The sequence below is a fragment of the Stigmatopora argus genome, chromosome 1 (assembly GCF_051989625.1).
Source record: "Stigmatopora argus isolate UIUO_Sarg chromosome 1, RoL_Sarg_1.0, whole genome shotgun sequence".
Taxonomy (NCBI): domain Eukaryota; kingdom Metazoa; phylum Chordata; class Actinopteri; order Syngnathiformes; family Syngnathidae; genus Stigmatopora; species Stigmatopora argus.
This window is the reverse complement of record NC_135387.1, coordinates 20,067,464-20,086,374: the sequence shown is the minus strand read 5'-3', so window position 1 is coordinate 20,086,374 and position 18,911 is coordinate 20,067,464. Positions and strand designations below refer to the sequence as shown.

The following is an 18,911-nucleotide window of genomic DNA, read 5'->3' as shown; positions in this document are numbered from 1 at the left end:
CCTTGTGGGTTTTATGGAGGCTGGTTGGCTGTGACTGCTTGTCTTAGCATCAGATGTTGGCGCAGTCAAGCTCAACTCAGATTGCACCAGATTAGGAGATGGGGCACTCTGAGAGCGACTATGATCCATATTAAAGCTGCATAAAATGAAAATTGCAAAGATTTAAAGGCAGATCATAGGCCACAGAGAATTTAATCACAACCTGGCAGTGCAAGTGTGCGTGTGTGTGTGTGTGTGTGTGTGTGCGTGTGTGCACGCAGAGCATAGTGACATGAGGATTATGGATGTAGGCTGTATTTACTTATCAAGCGCTGTTCTGAGAAGTATCACAAATGTTTTATCAGTGCTCCTGTTCGCCCCAGTCATAATTTGAAGACATAAAAAAATGTAAATGAACAGAAATGCATTTGTTCTCTGATAGTGTGTGTGGGCGAGAGAGTGTGTTTATGTGTTAGCGCAGCTGGGATGATACTCTTCCAGCGTCCTCAACACTTGTAACTCCAAAAAAGCTTTAAATATGTTAGCATAGAGACTGTAGTACCGCATTATAGCTTTTATTCTTAAGACTCTTGAAAGTGAATTTTCCAAATTTTCTTGATTGGTTTCCCAAGAATTGAGCTCCTCTGACTCTCACACTAATAATAATAATTTTAAAACTCTGAGGTGTTTTCTTTTTGTTTTGTCTGTGTGCTGCTCTTCCTCTCGTTTTTTTGTGTTTTTCGCATTTTGTGGGGCAAATTGATTTCACAGTAACATTTTTTTGCGTTTTTGCGTTTTTTTTCAATCTTTCGCGGTTTTTGCATTTTTCGCATTTTGTTGGGCACAGTGAGCAATGGAGGATTACTGTGGATATATTTTTTCACAGTAAAACCTCATTTTTTGGTGCTTCATCTTTCGTGGTCTTCACATTTTTTTCCGTTTTTAGCGGTGTACGCAAAAAGTGAAAAACCACAAAAAATGAGGGAATACCTAGCATGCATTTGGTTTGATGTTTGGGTTCATTCATTCATTTATTTTCTGAACAGCTCTATCCTCACAAGGGTTGCGGGGGATGCTGGAGCCTATCCCAGCTGATTTTCGGGCGCGAGGTGGGGGACAGACACCCTGAATCGGTGGCCAGACAATCGCAGGGCACACGGAGACAGACAACCGTTCACGCTCACACTCATACAATTGACATACCATGCATGTTTTCGGAATGTGGTAGGAAACCAGAGTACCCGGAGGAAACCCACACAGGCATGGGGAAAACATGCAAACTCCGCACAGGTGGACCACTTGTGCCCCATTTGTGCTCACCTGTGTTTGCATCTCTTCTGCAGCACTCTTTACATGTTTGCAGGCAATCTTTTTTTTCTTTTAATTAAGTTGACATTGTCTATTTTCTCTGTTTGATGCCGGCTTTTTATTGCTTATCCTTCTTCTGTTGCTCCTCTTTTCTTCTCCCTCCTGTCTTCTTTCAGTCCATATTCCCAAATCCCTCTTTAAGAACGCATTGTGCTTGTGGTCGTGTGTGTGTGTTTGTGTGTGTGTGTGTGTGTGAATTTGGACACGCTCACACATGCACAGAACGCAGACTTAGATTGAGCAGATGGTGACCGTATTCATTTTTTCCCCGACTAACATTAACCATTCATTATAGACAGCAGACTAAGCCAATCCCACATCCGCCCCCATGCAACATGTACACACACACACATGCCCCCTCCCCCCCCCCCCACACACACACACGCACGCACAGGCACAGTGTCCGATCATTTTGCCAGTAGCCCAGTCCCAAAATGCTACATGAGCCTTCAGCCAGCGTGTTGATACATTCTCCCGGCTCTGCTCTGACTCAATCTGTTGACATTTCTCATTCGGTAGCCATGACTCAAATGACTCCTCCCTTACTTCAGCCGCTCTCAAAAAGACAAGGACCAAATGATGATGGCTCCATCCGTCTCCTTTTTCATCCAGTTCAAGATGTCTTTCCTTTGTTCCATTCCACACGCACTGTCTGTCTCCAATTGGAAAGTTGCCTTATTATGAATTGAGTCGCTGTTTTGTGGATATAGAAGAAATGATGATAATACACTTTAACCCAAAGGAAAGTTTGACGCTCATGCTTCAGAGCTCAGTACGTCTTGTCTTCCTTCTCCATAAACTCAAATTCTTAATAATTAATTATTTCATTAATGACAAACCCTTTGCTTACACCTTGTTCAGTCTGTCACTCATAACTTTATGCGAAGATAGGAAGAACTTTGGTTACGGTTCTTGTGATTATATTGTACAAATTAGCTGCTCCATGCACTTTGAAAGCTTTGTCATAAGGTGATGATAATTGATTGAATTGGCTCGACAACTTAAGAGCACTTTATCTCATGAAACTATTTATCATTATTCAAACTATTTATATTGTAAAAATTTGCTGCTCTATGCACTTTTAAAGCTTTGTCATAAGGGGATGATAATTGATTGAATTGGCTCGACAACTTACAGCACTTTATCTCATGAAAGTATTTATCATTATTCAAACGTTTGACTTACTACTAAAAGTATGGAGACTGAAATAATGATATTTGGCCCTCGGCCATATCATTAAAGAACATTTATTTGTTCTGCCTGTCATCTTGCATTACCAGAATCTATATAATATATAATATATACAGGAATACATATGAACAAAGATCGTTGACAAGTGGCAATTTTTCCAAGAACTTCAGATGATCTCTTATAGTCTGCAGCAGCACCTTATTTGGAATCGCTAATACATATGTATTTTGTTCTTACTAAAGATGATTTTTGGGTGATTCATGTATGATTGCCACAGTTTTCCATTCAATGTGCACTGACTAAAAAGTAAATACATAAAAAAAATAAAAACAATGGACTGCTTTTCAATCTTTTAAATTGTGTTTCATGAGGGCATAAATAATTGTGGACGTCACAACTCAGTGTGTTACCCAAGATACCCTACATCGGTCTGTTTTCCAATGTAGGAATGTCAATATGTTATGCTAATCTAAGGGTGTGTCCAAAGTTTAGAGAAAATGGACCTGTGATGCCATTCATTTCCTGATGTCAGAAAGTATCCAAAATGACATAATGTACAACTCCACAGTCCGCCAGAGAAGCTCGTGAGCCAGGCTAGTGTCTGTGTGCTATAAGGGGATTGCGGTAATTACTGGGATCTGTGCACCGTATTTATCTTTTCAAGGGCTTGCTGATCCTGCCATAAAAAGCCCACCATTTGGCAGTTAACTAATGCGAGCCATTAAATTGATTGTTCTGGGTTTGTGTTTGTACTTTGTGTCCATGCGTCAAAGTATGTGTTCTGTGTGTGTGTCCCTTTTTCCCAGACTGCTGTTAGTGTCCTCTGTTATGTCTATTAAATAATGCTTGCTTGTTCTCTGTAATCCCGATTAAATATGGTTTAAGGGCATCTGCATCCAGTGGGCCAGTAGTTTGCCTAACAGCAAAAAAAATGGTTTGATTCTGCACCTGTTCAGGTTTTGCCGGATGGAGGTTGTGGGTTCGCCCTGTGCTCCAAAAATAGGTGAAATTCGTTGGCGACAAAAAAAAAACTAAATGGGGGATTGGGATTTCTTGTCTCGATTTGTCATTCTGATCTCAATTCAGTCCTTTAGTATAAGCTTTCGCTAGCCACTTTGCTTATATAAACCAAACACGCAATGCATTATGATATTGAAGAATATTTTTGCAGAAACAATTCTAACTGTAGTCCAACTAACACTGACAAAGGCAAAATAAATGTTTTCAAGAGGAGTTGGTTTCTACTCCTGGAGCACTGATTTACCTTTACTTAGTGAGTTAGAAAAATGTACTCTCTTAAAAGTGTTGATTTATCTCAGAGGAAAGAGGTAAATAAAACAATGTTTAAAATTAATTCTGTGTAAATTGGTTCAACACTGTAGACACTGCATACAATGAATATGTGTAAATATGTTATGTGTTCATTTGGGGCTGTACTTCCCATTCAGTTTTCAGATCAAATATAGATACGTATTACACGTTCAAGTAAAAACAAAACGCCATTAGCTTTAAACATGAATTACATTGGTTGTCATGACAACACATTGATAAAGACTATAGAGTAGGTAATGACAGAGGTTGGAGACTACTGGACACAGTAAATTGTGTAAATAGGAGACAATGTTTAAACATTTTTCACTAAATACTGAAACCCGTCGTATGATATGTGCTCTGATACAGTGTTGAGTATCTGACGCTGGAGTAGAAGAGTGAAAATAATCAACGCAAATGAAATTATTATCACTCGTCTTGGATGTGGCAGTGAAACAAACAGATTGACCACATTCTTCTTTCCAAAATCCTCCCCCGTGCAGGCAACATGTTCCTCACGTCCATCTTGGCTGTTTTTTCAGATATTTGGTGTGAGTGTGTGTGTGTGTGTCTGTGTGTGTTCCGCATGTGAGGACGGAGGCTGCACCAGCCTGTCCAGCCTACACACAAACCGTCCCGTCGTTAAATCACCTTACTGTTCCATCCACCATCAGCTGCCCTGAGCATGTTTTTCCATTTCATGTCTGGTTTGCTCGCTTTAAAAGACACACGGGAAAGGAGCTGCAGGAAAATAAAATGCAGGGTTACTTAAACCATGAGAGGGGATACACAAACACGCATAGGAGATTCAGTGGTTTTTCATTACATTAATAATAAACAAAAAGTCTCAACTCGCACAAACACTCACGTGTGAGCTGCTCTTCCGGATGGATCCACTCTGAATTTTTTTTTTTCATTTTTATGTTTCTGACCTCCCAAACGGAATTGAGTACACAGATATATTACACTAATGATCTAATTTCCCAGTGCCGTTAAATGTCACAGTAATCCAGAATTATGGCGTTAATACAATAAAGGGGGTTTGGGCCACAAGGGTGATAAGTTAACACTCAACCAGTCTGCGGAGGTTTGACCATGCACGTTGTATCTAATTCCATACCGCTGGAATAAATCTATGGATCTTCAATTTCCGCAAGTCGATCACGACGGCTCTGTAGTTAGGTCTTCCAAAAGAATTGAGATTGGATAAATAAACGTAGACTTTCATCGTATCCCACAATGGCGGAGAGAAGCAGTTATTTACTGATGTTGAATTTAAGGCACTTTTGGGAGCCTTTTGAATTCAAAGTTGTGCCAATCTCCCCCTTTTTCTTTCACCCACCCATCCGTCTTCTCGCATATCATTCCCCCCACCGTCACCACACATTTTGATGTACCTCTGTCCCATCAGATAGAGATGTAAAATATTGAAATGCACTTTGTTGTTTGGGAGACAGTGCACCTCAGCAGATGGGCCGACACTGCACAGACTCCAATGTATGCAAATCTCCATACAAAGCAACCCAGGATGTTTTCAATATAACACAAGTGCCGCAGGCCCTGTTTTAATCCCTCTTTACCCGCAGCCAATGCACTGTTTCATCCAGTCAAACGCCTTAAGCGCTGTGTCAACTTGGACATCTGGCCACATGACTGAACCCAAAAAAGTGCGCATGTGTGCTTGGGAGAGAACAAGTTTAGTCGGGAGGGATGATGGAGGTGATTGGGTGCATGTTGCTGATGTGGGATGTTCGGAGATGTGTTGCGATGATAGAAAGCGCACGAGGAATTTCAGATTCACCCTCTTCAATGTTCAGAGAACAGGTGCCAATGTGGCTTTCTTCATTTGCTTTTAACTTGCTTGGTCGTTTTCACACTTTTTCCCCCTTCCCCCACCCTCTAGGAATAGGCACACACACTCGGACATGCACAGATGTACTAACACTCACATTCATTTCCACAAATGTGGTGCCTACACACCTTCTGGTCGGGACACTGATTTCCGTCGTTGTGACATGTAAAGGGCGCCATAGCGCCGCCAGACACCTGGATACTCATGGCAACCTTCACGACTGTGTGTTGGGCTGCGTGGGTTTGAAAGGTGTGGTGGGTTTAGGGGGAGGGGACCATCCAAGGCAGCATCTCCTCAGGGTTGCATTTCCAGGATGGAATGCAAGTTCAAACGCCTTTGGCAATGTTATTAGTCTTACCTGACCTACATGATACAAAAATCTCACACATGTACATGATGAACACACACATACACACATACACACACTCCCATAGCCAGAGTCCCATCAGATTAGTTAGTAACAAAAATAAAAAAACAGTTATTCAAGCAAAGTTTACTTATTGAACTTTACAGTGTAAAACATAAATAAGAAATTGAAACGAGAATATTATAAACAGACATTATAAAGTAAAAAAAAAACGTTCATAGCAGGAATAAAAAGTGTTTTTATGGTGTTAGAGAATACTATGTTTTTTCTTTTATCATTTTCATTAAGTTACATACACAACGACATACTTTTATGAGTGGCCAGTCTTTATCGCAGCTCTATGTGCCTATTCCTTTTGCACTACATGTTTGTATGCTGGCATAAGAGGGACTGCCTGCAGCTTCAACAATGGTCTGTGGATATGTGGGTGTGTGTGTCTCTTTTTATTTTTTTGGCTAGGGTACATGTGCGCTCAAACCTCAGGCCACAATAGCGTGCCGTATGCAGTATGTGTGTGTGTGTGTTTGTGCACGTGCGGGGGAAGAAAGTGTAGGTGAGTGCAGGAGACAAACCTGTCAGTTTCACAGCTGGTTACCCTGGCTGCAGGGCTCTGGCTGGAGTTGGATGACACTCGGCATCACAGCACCACCTCACAGGGCCTGAGGTTAACACACCATCATGTGTGTGTATGTGTGTGTGTGTGGGGGGGGATATTGGGTGTGTGGGGGGGGGGGTATTTATACATATATATATATATAATTTTATACTATATGTACTTTGTTTGGTCATTCTTGCCTGTGAGACCAAGAGAACAGTGAAACCACTTGGGCAAGTCATCATATCTTTTCAAAGATTTTTTTTTTGGCTCACTAGAGGTGTGAACAACATCGCAGACCAGATTGCCTGGCAATGGACTGACCATCATGTTGTAAGGAAGGGGTGGGGGAGAGGTGGAAGAACACAGAGACACAAGAGTATGAGAAAAGATAAAAGTAATGATGTAAGATTTTCTTTCCGGGTAAACTTTACTAGAGAAGGAGGTTGCGAAACGACTTGTCTCCCTGCATCATAGCCGTGAGACACGCACCATCACGGCCACTCTTGACGTGCCGACAATGATGGGGTTTGACGTGGACTATTAGCCGCGTGGCCCCTTCTCGCATGTATGAAGAGACGCCGCCCCGTGCTTTGGTCTCATTTCACCACTCGCTTCATGGCCAGTCCCTCAGCGCCAAGGATTCTCTGAGGAGAAAAGAGCCTCAGGGCAAGCCAGCCCAACAAACCCCCACCACACCAATCACTCCCTTGCTTCACTATCCATACACATTTCCATCTCTGCTACAATAGAAGTGATGGAAATTTCTTGGGGCTATCCAGACGGATGATGGCCTTTTTTCTGCAATGTAAAAAATTCCATGGAGATATAAGTATGGTGAGACAAGACTTTAACTCATCTCATCTCATTTTCTGAACCCCTTTATCCTCATTAGGGTCGCGGAGGGTGCTGGAGCCTATCCCTGGTGACTCCGGGCCAGATGCGGGGGACACCCTGAATCGGTAGCCAGCCGATCGCAGGAGACGAAGGATAACCATACATTCACACCCATACCTAGGGGCAATTTAGAGTGTCCAATCAGCCTACCATGCATGTCTTTGGAATGTGGGAGGAAACTGGAGTAGCCGGAGAAAACCCACACAGATGGACGTGACCTGGATTTGAACCAAGGACCCCAAAGCTGTGAGGCCGACGCGCTAACCACTCGCCCCACAAGACTTTACTTTCAAGGAATATTGGGGAGCCTCCATGTGTTTCCCAAAACAAAAAGTTGGGAAAAAATGGATAGATATGGTTGCACGAGGCCAGTGTTCTCGCAGCACTTTTGCCAAGATGTTTTTGAGTCTTGTCAATGACTTGGGTTACAAAACCATCTCTTTCTATGAGCTCTGGGTGAGCACTAAATCACTCAATGTACCCATGAGAAAGGCTCACTCCCTGCTTGCATGGGACTTCTAATAAGAGTAAAGGAGAGAGTGAATGGTCATCTGTCCATACGCGGCCTCCAAAATTGCTAGCAACCAGTCCACAACGATCCAGCTTATCTGAATGAGGACAAGCGGATAGAAAGTACCTAATTTGGAAAAATGAGCACAGATTGCAAGTGTTAATATTTAGTGGAAGGATGGCATGAGACCAGCCAGATTTCTGAAGCAAAGATGTTGACAAGTGAAATGGGCCTGTGTTCTACTCGTTGCTGTCAAGGGGTTCCCGTGTCTAAAGTTCACACAAAAAATGATGCCCTGCGTGTGTGTGTGCCTTGCAATCAGCTTCTGCTAAATACTAATTACTGAATACTTAGTGTGGATGCCCTTTCTATTGGGTCCCTTCAGTATAAACATTCATTATAGCCCTTTTTGTAGGGCCGTCATCATTATTCCACCAAAGGCCCCCGAGGAGCGGGCCAAGGCCAGGCGCTGGGGCCGGACCAGGCTGGGGGAGGTTGTGTGAAACTGTGCAGAACCAGAGCACCAGGACCCCGTAATGCACACAAGTGATATTTGTGCGCCGAGATCAAAAAGCATTTACCTTTAGATGTTTCCTGATATGAATATTCAACATCCTTATTGAAATCTAATTTGGGTCTCCTTGTCTCAGGGGTCTTTTCATCAGTGCCTGTTGCCTGAGGCCACTGCTGATTGACAGCCAAACTTTTGTAAAGAGTGCCCAGGAAAAAAAGGGGGGAGATCTGGTGGTGTGAGCGATGTGAAGCTGGAACAGATGAGCGGAGGGGGGGTTGACCAGCGGGCGTGGGGGGTATTGAACCTCCTCGCGTGCATTCACAAACAGAATGTTGTGGTTCTAGTTGTATGCTAACAGAACAAATATTTTTCCAAGGCTTTATCCATGTACTTTTTATGCACTCACATAATGTGATTGCCATTTTAACCTCTATTGTCGTTTCTCATGAAATAAATTGGGGAACATGTGCGCAGTTCCACATATATATTTTCCAGGCCAACTGACATAATGTTTGTTTTCTTCTATATTTAAACAATTCTAATCCAGGATATAATATATGTGCCATTGGTATGTTTGCTGAGATTATAGGCAATTAATTTGTTGTGTAGGAAAAGAAGAGATTTGTCTATATTTACACAGTTGTGACTCCTCCATCTGGCACTCGACAAAGGCAAAGGAATGTATGTTTTATTTCTTTTATTACCATTTATTCTAAAACATTAAGGTTTAAGATACTGGACCTATAATATATTAGGTAAAAATCACCTCATTAGTATTACAGATGAGCCAGAATTTATCTCAGGTTTAGGTTCTTGGCATATAATTTGGACTAGTCAGCCAACCATCCTAGGGTGGATACAGACAATGGATATCAAAGGTTTACACGCTCACGGAAAAGTTGCATTTTTTTCAGAGCCTGATTTTTTAAAAATATTTTTGTATGAGGGCTGGTTAATTAATTGCAAACTTATTGTTGCCTGTAGGTTAGAAGCTAGCCAGACGAGGGCAGGCGCATGCTTTGGATCACAGCTTTCAGCCTGTAGTAGCTTCTTAGTGCTTGCTTTTAACATTGGGTTCTATTTTGTTTGTAAAATTTCCAGAGCCACAGAAACACAATTTACTAACCTCTACCTCATTGTACTGTCTCCTAGGAAATAAAACATAAAAAAATAAAGGTGCGTTTAAGCATCTCTGGCACATTATAAAGAAACATAACAAATAAAAATGGAAACTAACAAATATATGAGTATGAAAGGGATACACACACACACACTCACACACACACAAAGAAACATGCAGCTACTTCAATGTTGTTCTCATCTGGCCAGTGGGTTATTCGTGTGGTTTAATGGTATTATTGCGCAGGTGTGGGTCTCATCCCTAAGGGTTCTATTAAAAAGATGCCCCCTCTCAAGGCCAACTACACTTGTTCAGTAGATTTAACACAAGCCATATGTGTGGCAGGAGGCAAACAGCTGATGGGGTTTAATTGACAGAAATCAACATATTTAGTTTTGTGTTTGTGGGCTCTAGTGTGCTAATCGTCAGTCAGCTCAGGCATGGGAATTGTTTGAACGGGTCAACTATGGATCAGACTTTAGTTGGACAGGAAAAAGGAGCCAACAGAAGACTTAAAGATGAATACGATACATCGCATCTATGCATGTATATCTTTACCTTGTCAACAGACTAGTCAAATATTATTCATTTACGTATTTTCAACAACGCTCATCCTTGTCAGGTTTGTTTCTTTAAAAACATAAGTGTCTCAAAATTTGAGGCACGGCTTATAAAAAACATTTCATTAAATTCCTTCTCAACATTTTATACCCCTTTAAGTATGCTGATTGAGCCTTTTGTGGGAGAACTAATGACAAATTGAGACTACAAGCCATACATTGACTTCCTTCATACCCGAGGTGTAATAACCAGACAAAATACTTTTGTACTCCTCACTTTTTGACATTTAGCGGCTTTCTTTAATAATGAAAAGAAGATTTTAAAGTAGTGAATTTTGTCGTGTCAGAATGGTTAAAAGTAGTAGTAAGTCACGAGGGGTACTCTCAACAGTGGGCTGAAAGGCACAATGCAATTAGCACATAAAGCCCATCAATGGCCCCTAATATCACAGTCCTCTAAGGAGATGAAGACTTATAATGCCTCCCGATCTATTACTACAAAGTGATTAATCCTCCCCACACAATGACCACTCTTTAACATGGCCTCTATATTATGAGGTGGGCCTGTGAAACAGTTAGTTTTGCACTAATTAGCATTCTACTCAGGAAGAGACAAACCCTCCACCAGGAGAAAGGACAGGAGCCGAGATGGCAACACAGTGAAATGTCATTAACTTGATGTTAATTACTAATTAATGGGACTATTTCATTTACATGTATCTCTGACTCTGATGGGGTCTGTCAGTGGCTTGCATTGACTGGCCGACAAGTTGGGGGTTTACCGTCTCATTCCTCTGCACGGCGTTTCCTCTGCTAATTAAATAGTGGGCTGCTCATCATGGTTATACTATGTGCTTTTATGGAGTCATTTCTATCAGGAAGGTTGTGCCAGTAAGTGGCCTGCTGCCTTATTACGGGCAAAGCTGTTTGATCCGGTTCTTTACACACGACCCAACTAGTCAGAACTTCTCGCAACTTTTAGTGACCCTCCATCGCCACCTTTTGCCATGACAAACTAGTTGTTGGGTCCCAAGAGAAGTGGGCTGGTTTGACAAGCGTCCCGCCATTCGCAACATCAGCTCGCCAGTATGGCGACCAGCCTCCTGCCATATGGTGCCGTGCAGTTAAATCTTGCAGTGATGTCGACCCGGCGAGTGGAACCAGACACAACGTACAATTTGTCTGTGAATTGATACAGATATTCATTTTGAAGTTAGGTCAATAGTAGTTTAAAAAGTTAGGCCTAAACCCTTGGCTTAATCAACGTTTTACTGCCTTCTAGTGGAATTTTAAATAAACTACATATAAATGACAATAATTGCAGCAAAATCATGTGTCGTTAGAATTTTTTTTATTCCAAGGCATGCTTTTAAATAAGAGCAATTTAAAAATATACAGCAGTTACTGCCTTTTCGCAGTGACACTGTTTCATTTGTTTATCAAAACTAAAGAAAGCTCTTAGAACTCTACTGTACCACTTTTTGTAGAACTGCTACAGTTTGCAAGATAGAATGTGGAAAAACTGGAAAGACAAACAATACAGTAAAGGCATTTGTTTTGAGTCATTAAGAAACATCGCCTACGCATTATGAGCCAGTGATATAATACGTCGCGATGTATTACTGTAATTAAGCTCCATTGCATTTGTTTTGCGGAACCAAAACAGAGAACTAACACAAGTGAAAAACTTTTTCACTTTGATACAAGAATTGACCGTCTTTTTGGAACAAGAAGTGACAAGGAATGTGGCATGCATTTACAAAATGCCCATTACACACTTCATACAAAGAAACTATGACTTTGTATGTGAAGGTTAAAATAATATGCAGCGACACAAACTGTGAGCTCCCAGCAGGCACAGAAGCATAAAAGCAGAAGTGTACATTTGTACATGCACCTGACATCTGAAAGCTTGTAAGTGCAAGAGAAAAAGCCAGGGCAGTCATTTTCTTGTAATTAATGTGCTACAATAGAACACAAAAAGGTCTCTGTTGTTATACAAACTGAAGGTCTCCCACTTTCTTTTAAGGTATGCAACATTCATCAAGTCAGTGTGCAACATGCTCACCAAAGGAAAAAGAGGCTGTTAGATGGAGACTGAGTGGAAAAACACAAGTGCCTCACCCACTCCAGTCCTCCCAAAAACAACACAAACCGACAAACAAAAAACAGAAATCGACTTTGTTGTCTTGATACCTGTTTCCGCCAAAGCAAGATTGACAAGAGTTCAGGGCTTTTCAAATTGCTCCCTCCACCCCCGCCTTGTCAACTTACAGTAATAGATTAACTACTCTCTCAAAAAATATACTCAAAACGTCTTTAGCCATAGAAATATATAAGTATGGTATTCAAAATAATAAGCAAGCTTTTTCAAGAGCAGTCAGGGACATTGTCTACTCAACATTATTTACAGAAATAAGAAACTTTTGTTAAGTACATTTTCAGTAACTTTGGTCATTTTGCTGCAAATGAGAAGGACACACTCGTTACTTAGTACAAGGCCCCTTCAGCGCACCACAACAGAGCGTGTAACCATAGGGAGAGCCTGCCTCTAAGCATTATAGGACAATTACTATTTGAAAACAAACACAAGGCACAAGCAGAACAAATAAACTCTCAAAATATTTTGCGACTGGAATGACACACAAAGATTAGATTCGTTGCAGAACCATTCTTGTTGTGGACCTTAAATACTGCGTTCATCAGGCAGACCTCAACCAGGCCCATCTAGATTTGGTCTCATTCATTCAGACAAATTAAATAAAATCAGATTTACAAAATGATATACTATTTCCTTTTTAGCCAAATTCAGACCTATCACAAACCATGTTAATAATATAAACAAATTGTACTCCAAAATGAAGGCTTTTTTCCATTCAATCATAATCTGAAGCGTTTATCCCCACAACGATTGCAGGGGTGCTGGATGAACTGAACTGGTTGCTTGCCAATTGCAGGGTACTTATAGACAAACTGTTCACGCACACACGCACACTTACGGACAATTTGAAGCAATCAATCAGTCTACTATGCATGTTTTTGGGATATGGGATGACGCCAGAGTACCCAGGAAAAACCCACACACGCTCGGCGAGAACATGCAAACTAAACACAGGAAGGCCATCACATGAGGGTGAGATGAACACGCTAACCAGTTTTTTTTCTTAGTGAGAAAGAGTAGGTAGAGAGTCCCAAATAAGATGATCAGAGATTTTGTGTATATGAACAAGCGAGAAATGAAGAGAAAGAGACAATGAGAGACAGACCTCCCAAATGGAGGCTTTAGCATCTCTCCACCAGGCTGGTGCAGATCATTTAGATGTGGATGTTGTGATGACGTATCTTGCTGGGGTCGATGTCGACACGACGGGCTTCGGCAAAAGCCAAAAAGATAGTCAAGCCCAGCAAATTGACAGCGGTGATGAGTCCAAACATTGAAGCCCACGAACCCGTGGACTCGATGAGATACCCTGAGAAATACACCAAAAGGACACCTGCGCACAAAGTCCGTGGAAAGATTAGGCTAAGGTGCGGAAAGTTCTGTGAAAGCGGCTGCTTCTGCAGAGAAAATGTCAGTTTATTCCTCGATAAAATGGTCCTTCAAAGGACTGACAACTGCCTGTCATTTTATGTCCTCCATTATTCATCTGTCACGGACGACGTGATTCCTTCTTAATGTAATAAATATGACACACGGTAGCCTCTGACAACGGGTATGCGAGCTCAAAGTCTGATTAATTATGTATTTGAGTCGATTTTCTTTTGGGAGTGTTATATGTGAAAAAAATACATTCTTAGAGATAGATTCGGGTTTTAAGTAATGGTTTCCATGGTTGCTGTTGTCTCATATAAAGAGAAACTCACCTGAGAATGCGCCACATGTGTTCATAACACCTGTCAAAATAACACACACATGTAAAAGTGAACGATGTCTTTAAGATTTTTACAAGTTTTATACATTATTAGTTTCAACTTACCAAATAAGGCCCCGGCACAAGATGGGGCAAGATCTTGAACATTTACAGATACACCACTGTGAAGTGATAATGGCATTAGTTCATTCAAGTAAAATACAAGCAACAATATGTCGTGAAAGAGAAAAACAGATTGCTCACTAAATTGGACTAACTAAAAAAAAGGTCATTAAAAAAATACACTGGGGAACAATTTTTCGGGAGGCAGATTTAGGTCGGACAGCTGTTTCAAAGTAATTTATGGGTTTGAATCCCAAACTGAATTTGACTTTTCTCTGTCACATCAGCGCAATTATGTTTTTACGAAGGATAATTCTATGGTATTTAGAATTAAGTGCAAGTAGCAACAAGTTACCAACAGTAAGTAAACTGTGAAAACTAAAGCTGACGTGCAAGAAAGATAGAGTGGAATTTTACAATCCCCTTGCAAATCTTTTTTTTAACTGTCCTCTTCAGCTGGATAGACACAGAGAATGAAAATCCGAGTCTTCTTCACTAAACAGTTTTAACAGGTGACATGAGAGTTTGGCATTTTTTAAACTATATGTATCTAACTCAAAAGAAAGCACCTTCCAAGATAGTGGTTTAGTGTCTATGAAATGACATGTACAGTTTTGCAGCCTTGTTGAAATGCAAAAAAGTGCACAACATGGGGTGGATACCTGTGACAAAAGGTTGTGAGGCCCATTGTTGCTGACACATATGCTACAGCCCAGGAAAATGTGGTTTTTCCACACAGAAGCAGGGTGAACACACTGGAAACCCCCATGGAGACAAACTAGAGCGAGCGCACAGAAAAAGACAGCATAAGTTTACAGATTGGACAAATGTTTCAAGGTCCATGATGTTAGTACCTGCATTAACTTCCTCACTGACGCTACATCAAAGCCTGTTGGGATGACAATTGGACAACCACTTGAATTGAACCATGACATTTGAAAAAGGACCAGTAAATGTTTGGTAAACTCAGGAAAATAGACTTTTATACCTTGACTGATGAGGTAGTCAGACAGGTAGCCACTAAAGACTGACGAAGGAATTGCCACGAACCAAGGAATGACGTTGAACACCCAGCCCTATTAGGAGTTATATTATTCATCTTAATCACAAAAATCAATTTGGACATTTGTCACATTTAACAACTTAAACGTCCTCATAACATATGAATGCAATCTACCAAAAATGTATGCATTCAATATATATTTGTATATTTTCCATTCATTTACTTGCACATCAACTTGCACTCTAGCAATAGCATTTCTGTACTATGCTATCATTATATTGTTTGTTATCCACGCTGAGGTGGGAAGTGTAGCAATGTTAACTAAAATACTGCACCATCAAATGACCGACAAGTACGGAAAAGGCATTGTGTAACCACATCAATGGTATAGCCTTGGGTTTTGTGTTTTGTGTCTTAAATATTTTCCCCTCCTTGACAAGTGGATCTGGTTACCTTGGCATCAGGGAACATGTCTTTAAAAAAGGTTGGCAGCCATGACAACAATGTGAAGAAGGTGCTCGCAGCGCAAAGGTGCGTAATGATCACAGCACTGGTCAGCAAATGAAGCAAACGAGAGACTAAATTAATGGCAACTCTATATTGATGTGTATATGGTCAACTATGTTGCTTTGTTTTGTTTTCATTCAACTTATTTTCTCACCAGACTGCAGGTTGTTTCAAAAGCCGTAACCAATGCCTTTTGGTCAGTCTGGACTGTGGCCCACCACTTCCCAGGGATTCCAAAGTGATAATAGGCCCTGTGTGTATGGATGAAAGAGACACGCTTGCATACGAGAGGACACTGACCTCAAGGACATCCAAAGCAACAAATACACTAGAAGCCTCACTTGCCTTCTCCTCTTAGTAAGTATTTCCACATGCAGTAGGCCCAAATTAATGCCAGTATACCCGACACATAGAAGACGCTCTCCCAGCCGTAGAGTTCCAGCATGAGGGAGCCAGCCCCACCGATCATGAGGGTGCTGGAAAAGGTCACCGACGCAGATGTTGCAACAGCCCCCTCTGCACATCACGTTTGCTTACGTCAGACATGACTCACCCTAGATAGGATCCACTGCTCACCGTGCTCATGAGGAAGCCTCGCTCACTCTCCACCACCTTTTGAGAGCACAGACTTGCCAAAGAAGGGTAATGAACACCTGGAATCAATATTCCACAAATAACCAAAAAAGCTGTTGAGACAACAATTTGTACCTTCCAAGCTTCTAATTATGAGCAATGGCGGTCTTACAGTGGTATGAAAACATGCAATTATCATTTCGATGCCTGAGCCTTTTGCAAATGTTGCTTAAATATGTTCCCTCGGTCCACTTTGTCCCTTTTGATTTTTTTAAAGTCTTTCCATATGTTTTCGGTGTTGATTTGTTTTCAAGCCCGATTATTTCTATTGAATTCTCAGCAGCAAAACTATAAAAGTCAAGAGCAGCTGTAGCTTTCCAGCCTTCATAATATCAGTCATAAAAAGGCATCCACATAACTGCTGGCTCCACACATCCGTCATCCCTACTTGGTCCCCAATTGTTTTTAGGTTTGTGTTTTTGTCATATAATGTCATCAGTTTATCTATTCATTTATTTACTGTCTTTTATGTTGACTCGTCTGAATGGTTATGTTTGCGGATTAAACTGAATAAACAAACTACTACTCTGTTTGCATGAGTTGACAACAAACTAAGTGTCTGTGCCAACATTCTGTCTGCTGTCATATAATGCAGTCAAGCTAGTTTACCTTGTAATAGGCCCATAAGAAAGCGTGACAGTGTCATGGAAAAGATGGGCCGGGAGCAAAAATGAGCCAAGATGGGAGTGAAGGCAGTCATTGAGCCCCAGGCAGCAGCAGAGAGAAGGAGGACTTTTTCTCCACCCACCCTGTGAGCACACATGAAAGATTGCAACAGATTTATGTCACAAACTTCTAGTTCTAGGACTGATCCTGTCAGGCCTCGTCATATCCATTTTTTTTTTCGATGAAAAAAATGGACTATTTTCAAGAGGTATGCAATATCTTGATGGTGATCAACTGGCAGATCTAAAAAAAAAAAAACTCTGACACCCACCTGTCACTGACGTATCCTCCAAACACTTGTGTGAAGCAGTAACCCCAGAAGAAGCTGCCTAGGACCATGCCTGTCTCCCTTTTGCTCCAGTTGAACTTCTCCGCCATACTGACTGCACAGATGGGCATGGCAACGCGGGCACAGTAGAGGAGGCACGTACCAAGCAGGAGCACCACTGTCCATACTCTTGCTTCCGACCTGCACAGGAGAAATACCCCACTTTGAATTTGGCACAAAATATAATGTATATTATACGGAAAAAAACAAATCAGGGACAGTGGTCACTACAGTAGACAGCCATCCAGAAGTTGCCACTTGAGACCCTTAACCCCCGATAGAGGAAAAGACTATGTATGGGCAATAATAAGAACTATTGTACTTATTACTATTATAAACCTCAAATAAATTAATCAAATGTGAATAAAACAAAGTTAATTTAATTAAATGAATAAAAACTGAAATACACACCAGTTTCCCACAGTAACACTTTAAAGTTAATGTTTTTTTTTCCTCCAAGGTATTTAACTCAATGGCGGAAATAGACAGACATTCAATTCATTTGAACCAAAGAGACAGACTGTGAATGTTCATTTTTCCGTGCCAATGACGACGGTAGGCGTCCAATCCATTTGGACTGGGAGGAGCAAATGGAGGAATTGGCATTTGCCCCACCCAGTCAAAACGGATTGGGCGTCTAGCGCCGTCAATGGCAGCCAACGAGTGACCTGACAATGAGTAAGGTTTAAGTTGGCGCAAGCTCTTAAGTCCATATAATATATAATAACATATCTAATGTTTTCATCAATGCAACGTAGGTACACGATCACGGTACTTATGTGACTGCAAGTTGGGCTAGCTTAAGGGTAGGTAGGTCATCAGAATCAATACTCGGTACAAAAATGTGTCAACTATTTACCTTGACCAGTTGTTGTTGTGTTCTGTCCACTTCTTGGGACACCCAGAGACTCCGATCTTGTCGGCCGGATGGTTCTCCTTGTGACAGAGGAAATCTGGACCATAGTTCTTGCCATGTTTTTGAATCACTGCCATTCAACGCGGTGTGATGTTGGCGGCAGCCTCGACACTTTATCAATTTCTTCCCGGTGGACTAAGCAGGAAGACGCGGTGTACTTTCGACGTTTGGAAACACATCTCACCGCGATAAACCTGAGACTGGAATTTGCGAACGGAAGGCGGAAACTGAGCGAAGACTGTTTTTCTTGACGCCACTGGATAGAAATCCACGTGTCATTTCTTTTTTCCAACCATGCACGTCGCTGTGTGATCGGAAGAGGGCGCTCAACGAGGAAGTGATTCTACGGTTACAAATTGATGAACGTTTCGTATGAGCCCCTCTAGTGACCATTTTTGGTAATGCACATAGTGGATAAATACAATTACATAAATATATAGTATATATGTATACAATATATACAGCAGGATTAATAATGGCATTTTAAACATTTTTCATAAAAGGTTTGTTGAAAAAAATAGTTGTAGAAAATTAGTTTTCCGCTTTAATAAAGGAAAAGCTTTTAGAATTGGGGGGTTACAATAAATGAGAATGTTTCCAATTTTTTATCAATCCTAAT

The 18,911-nt window shown here is 41.2% G+C and overlaps 1 protein-coding gene across 2 annotated transcripts; it reads right to left on the bottom strand.

Moving 5' to 3' along the window:
- Positions 1 to 2,718: 2,718 nt before the first annotated feature.
- On the bottom strand, positions 2,719 to 18,625 carry LOC144079369 (voltage-gated purine nucleotide uniporter SLC17A9-like). Of its 2 annotated transcripts, none has more exons than XM_077608105.1 (13): positions 18,236 to 18,625; positions 17,320 to 17,517; positions 16,992 to 17,131; positions 16,303 to 16,402; positions 16,095 to 16,225; positions 15,904 to 16,000; positions 15,696 to 15,792; positions 15,228 to 15,315; positions 15,094 to 15,128; positions 14,902 to 15,017; positions 14,243 to 14,298; positions 14,130 to 14,159; positions 2,719 to 4,590 (listed from the first exon to the last, which is right to left on the bottom strand). In XM_077608105.1, exons 1-13 carry the CDS (start codon positions 18,367 to 18,369, stop codon positions 4,568 to 4,570), a joined length of 1,245 nt encoding a protein of 414 aa, XP_077464231.1. In that variant the 5' UTR covers positions 18,370 to 18,625; the 3' UTR covers positions 2,719 to 4,567. The 2 variants fall into 2 exon arrangements, with proteins under 2 accessions (XP_077464231.1, XP_077464222.1); XM_077608096.1 differs by lacking the exon at positions 2,719 to 4,590 and adding an exon at positions 11,600 to 13,759 and having other exon boundaries at positions 18,236 to 18,624.
- Between the last annotated feature and the right edge of the window lie 286 nt (positions 18,626 to 18,911).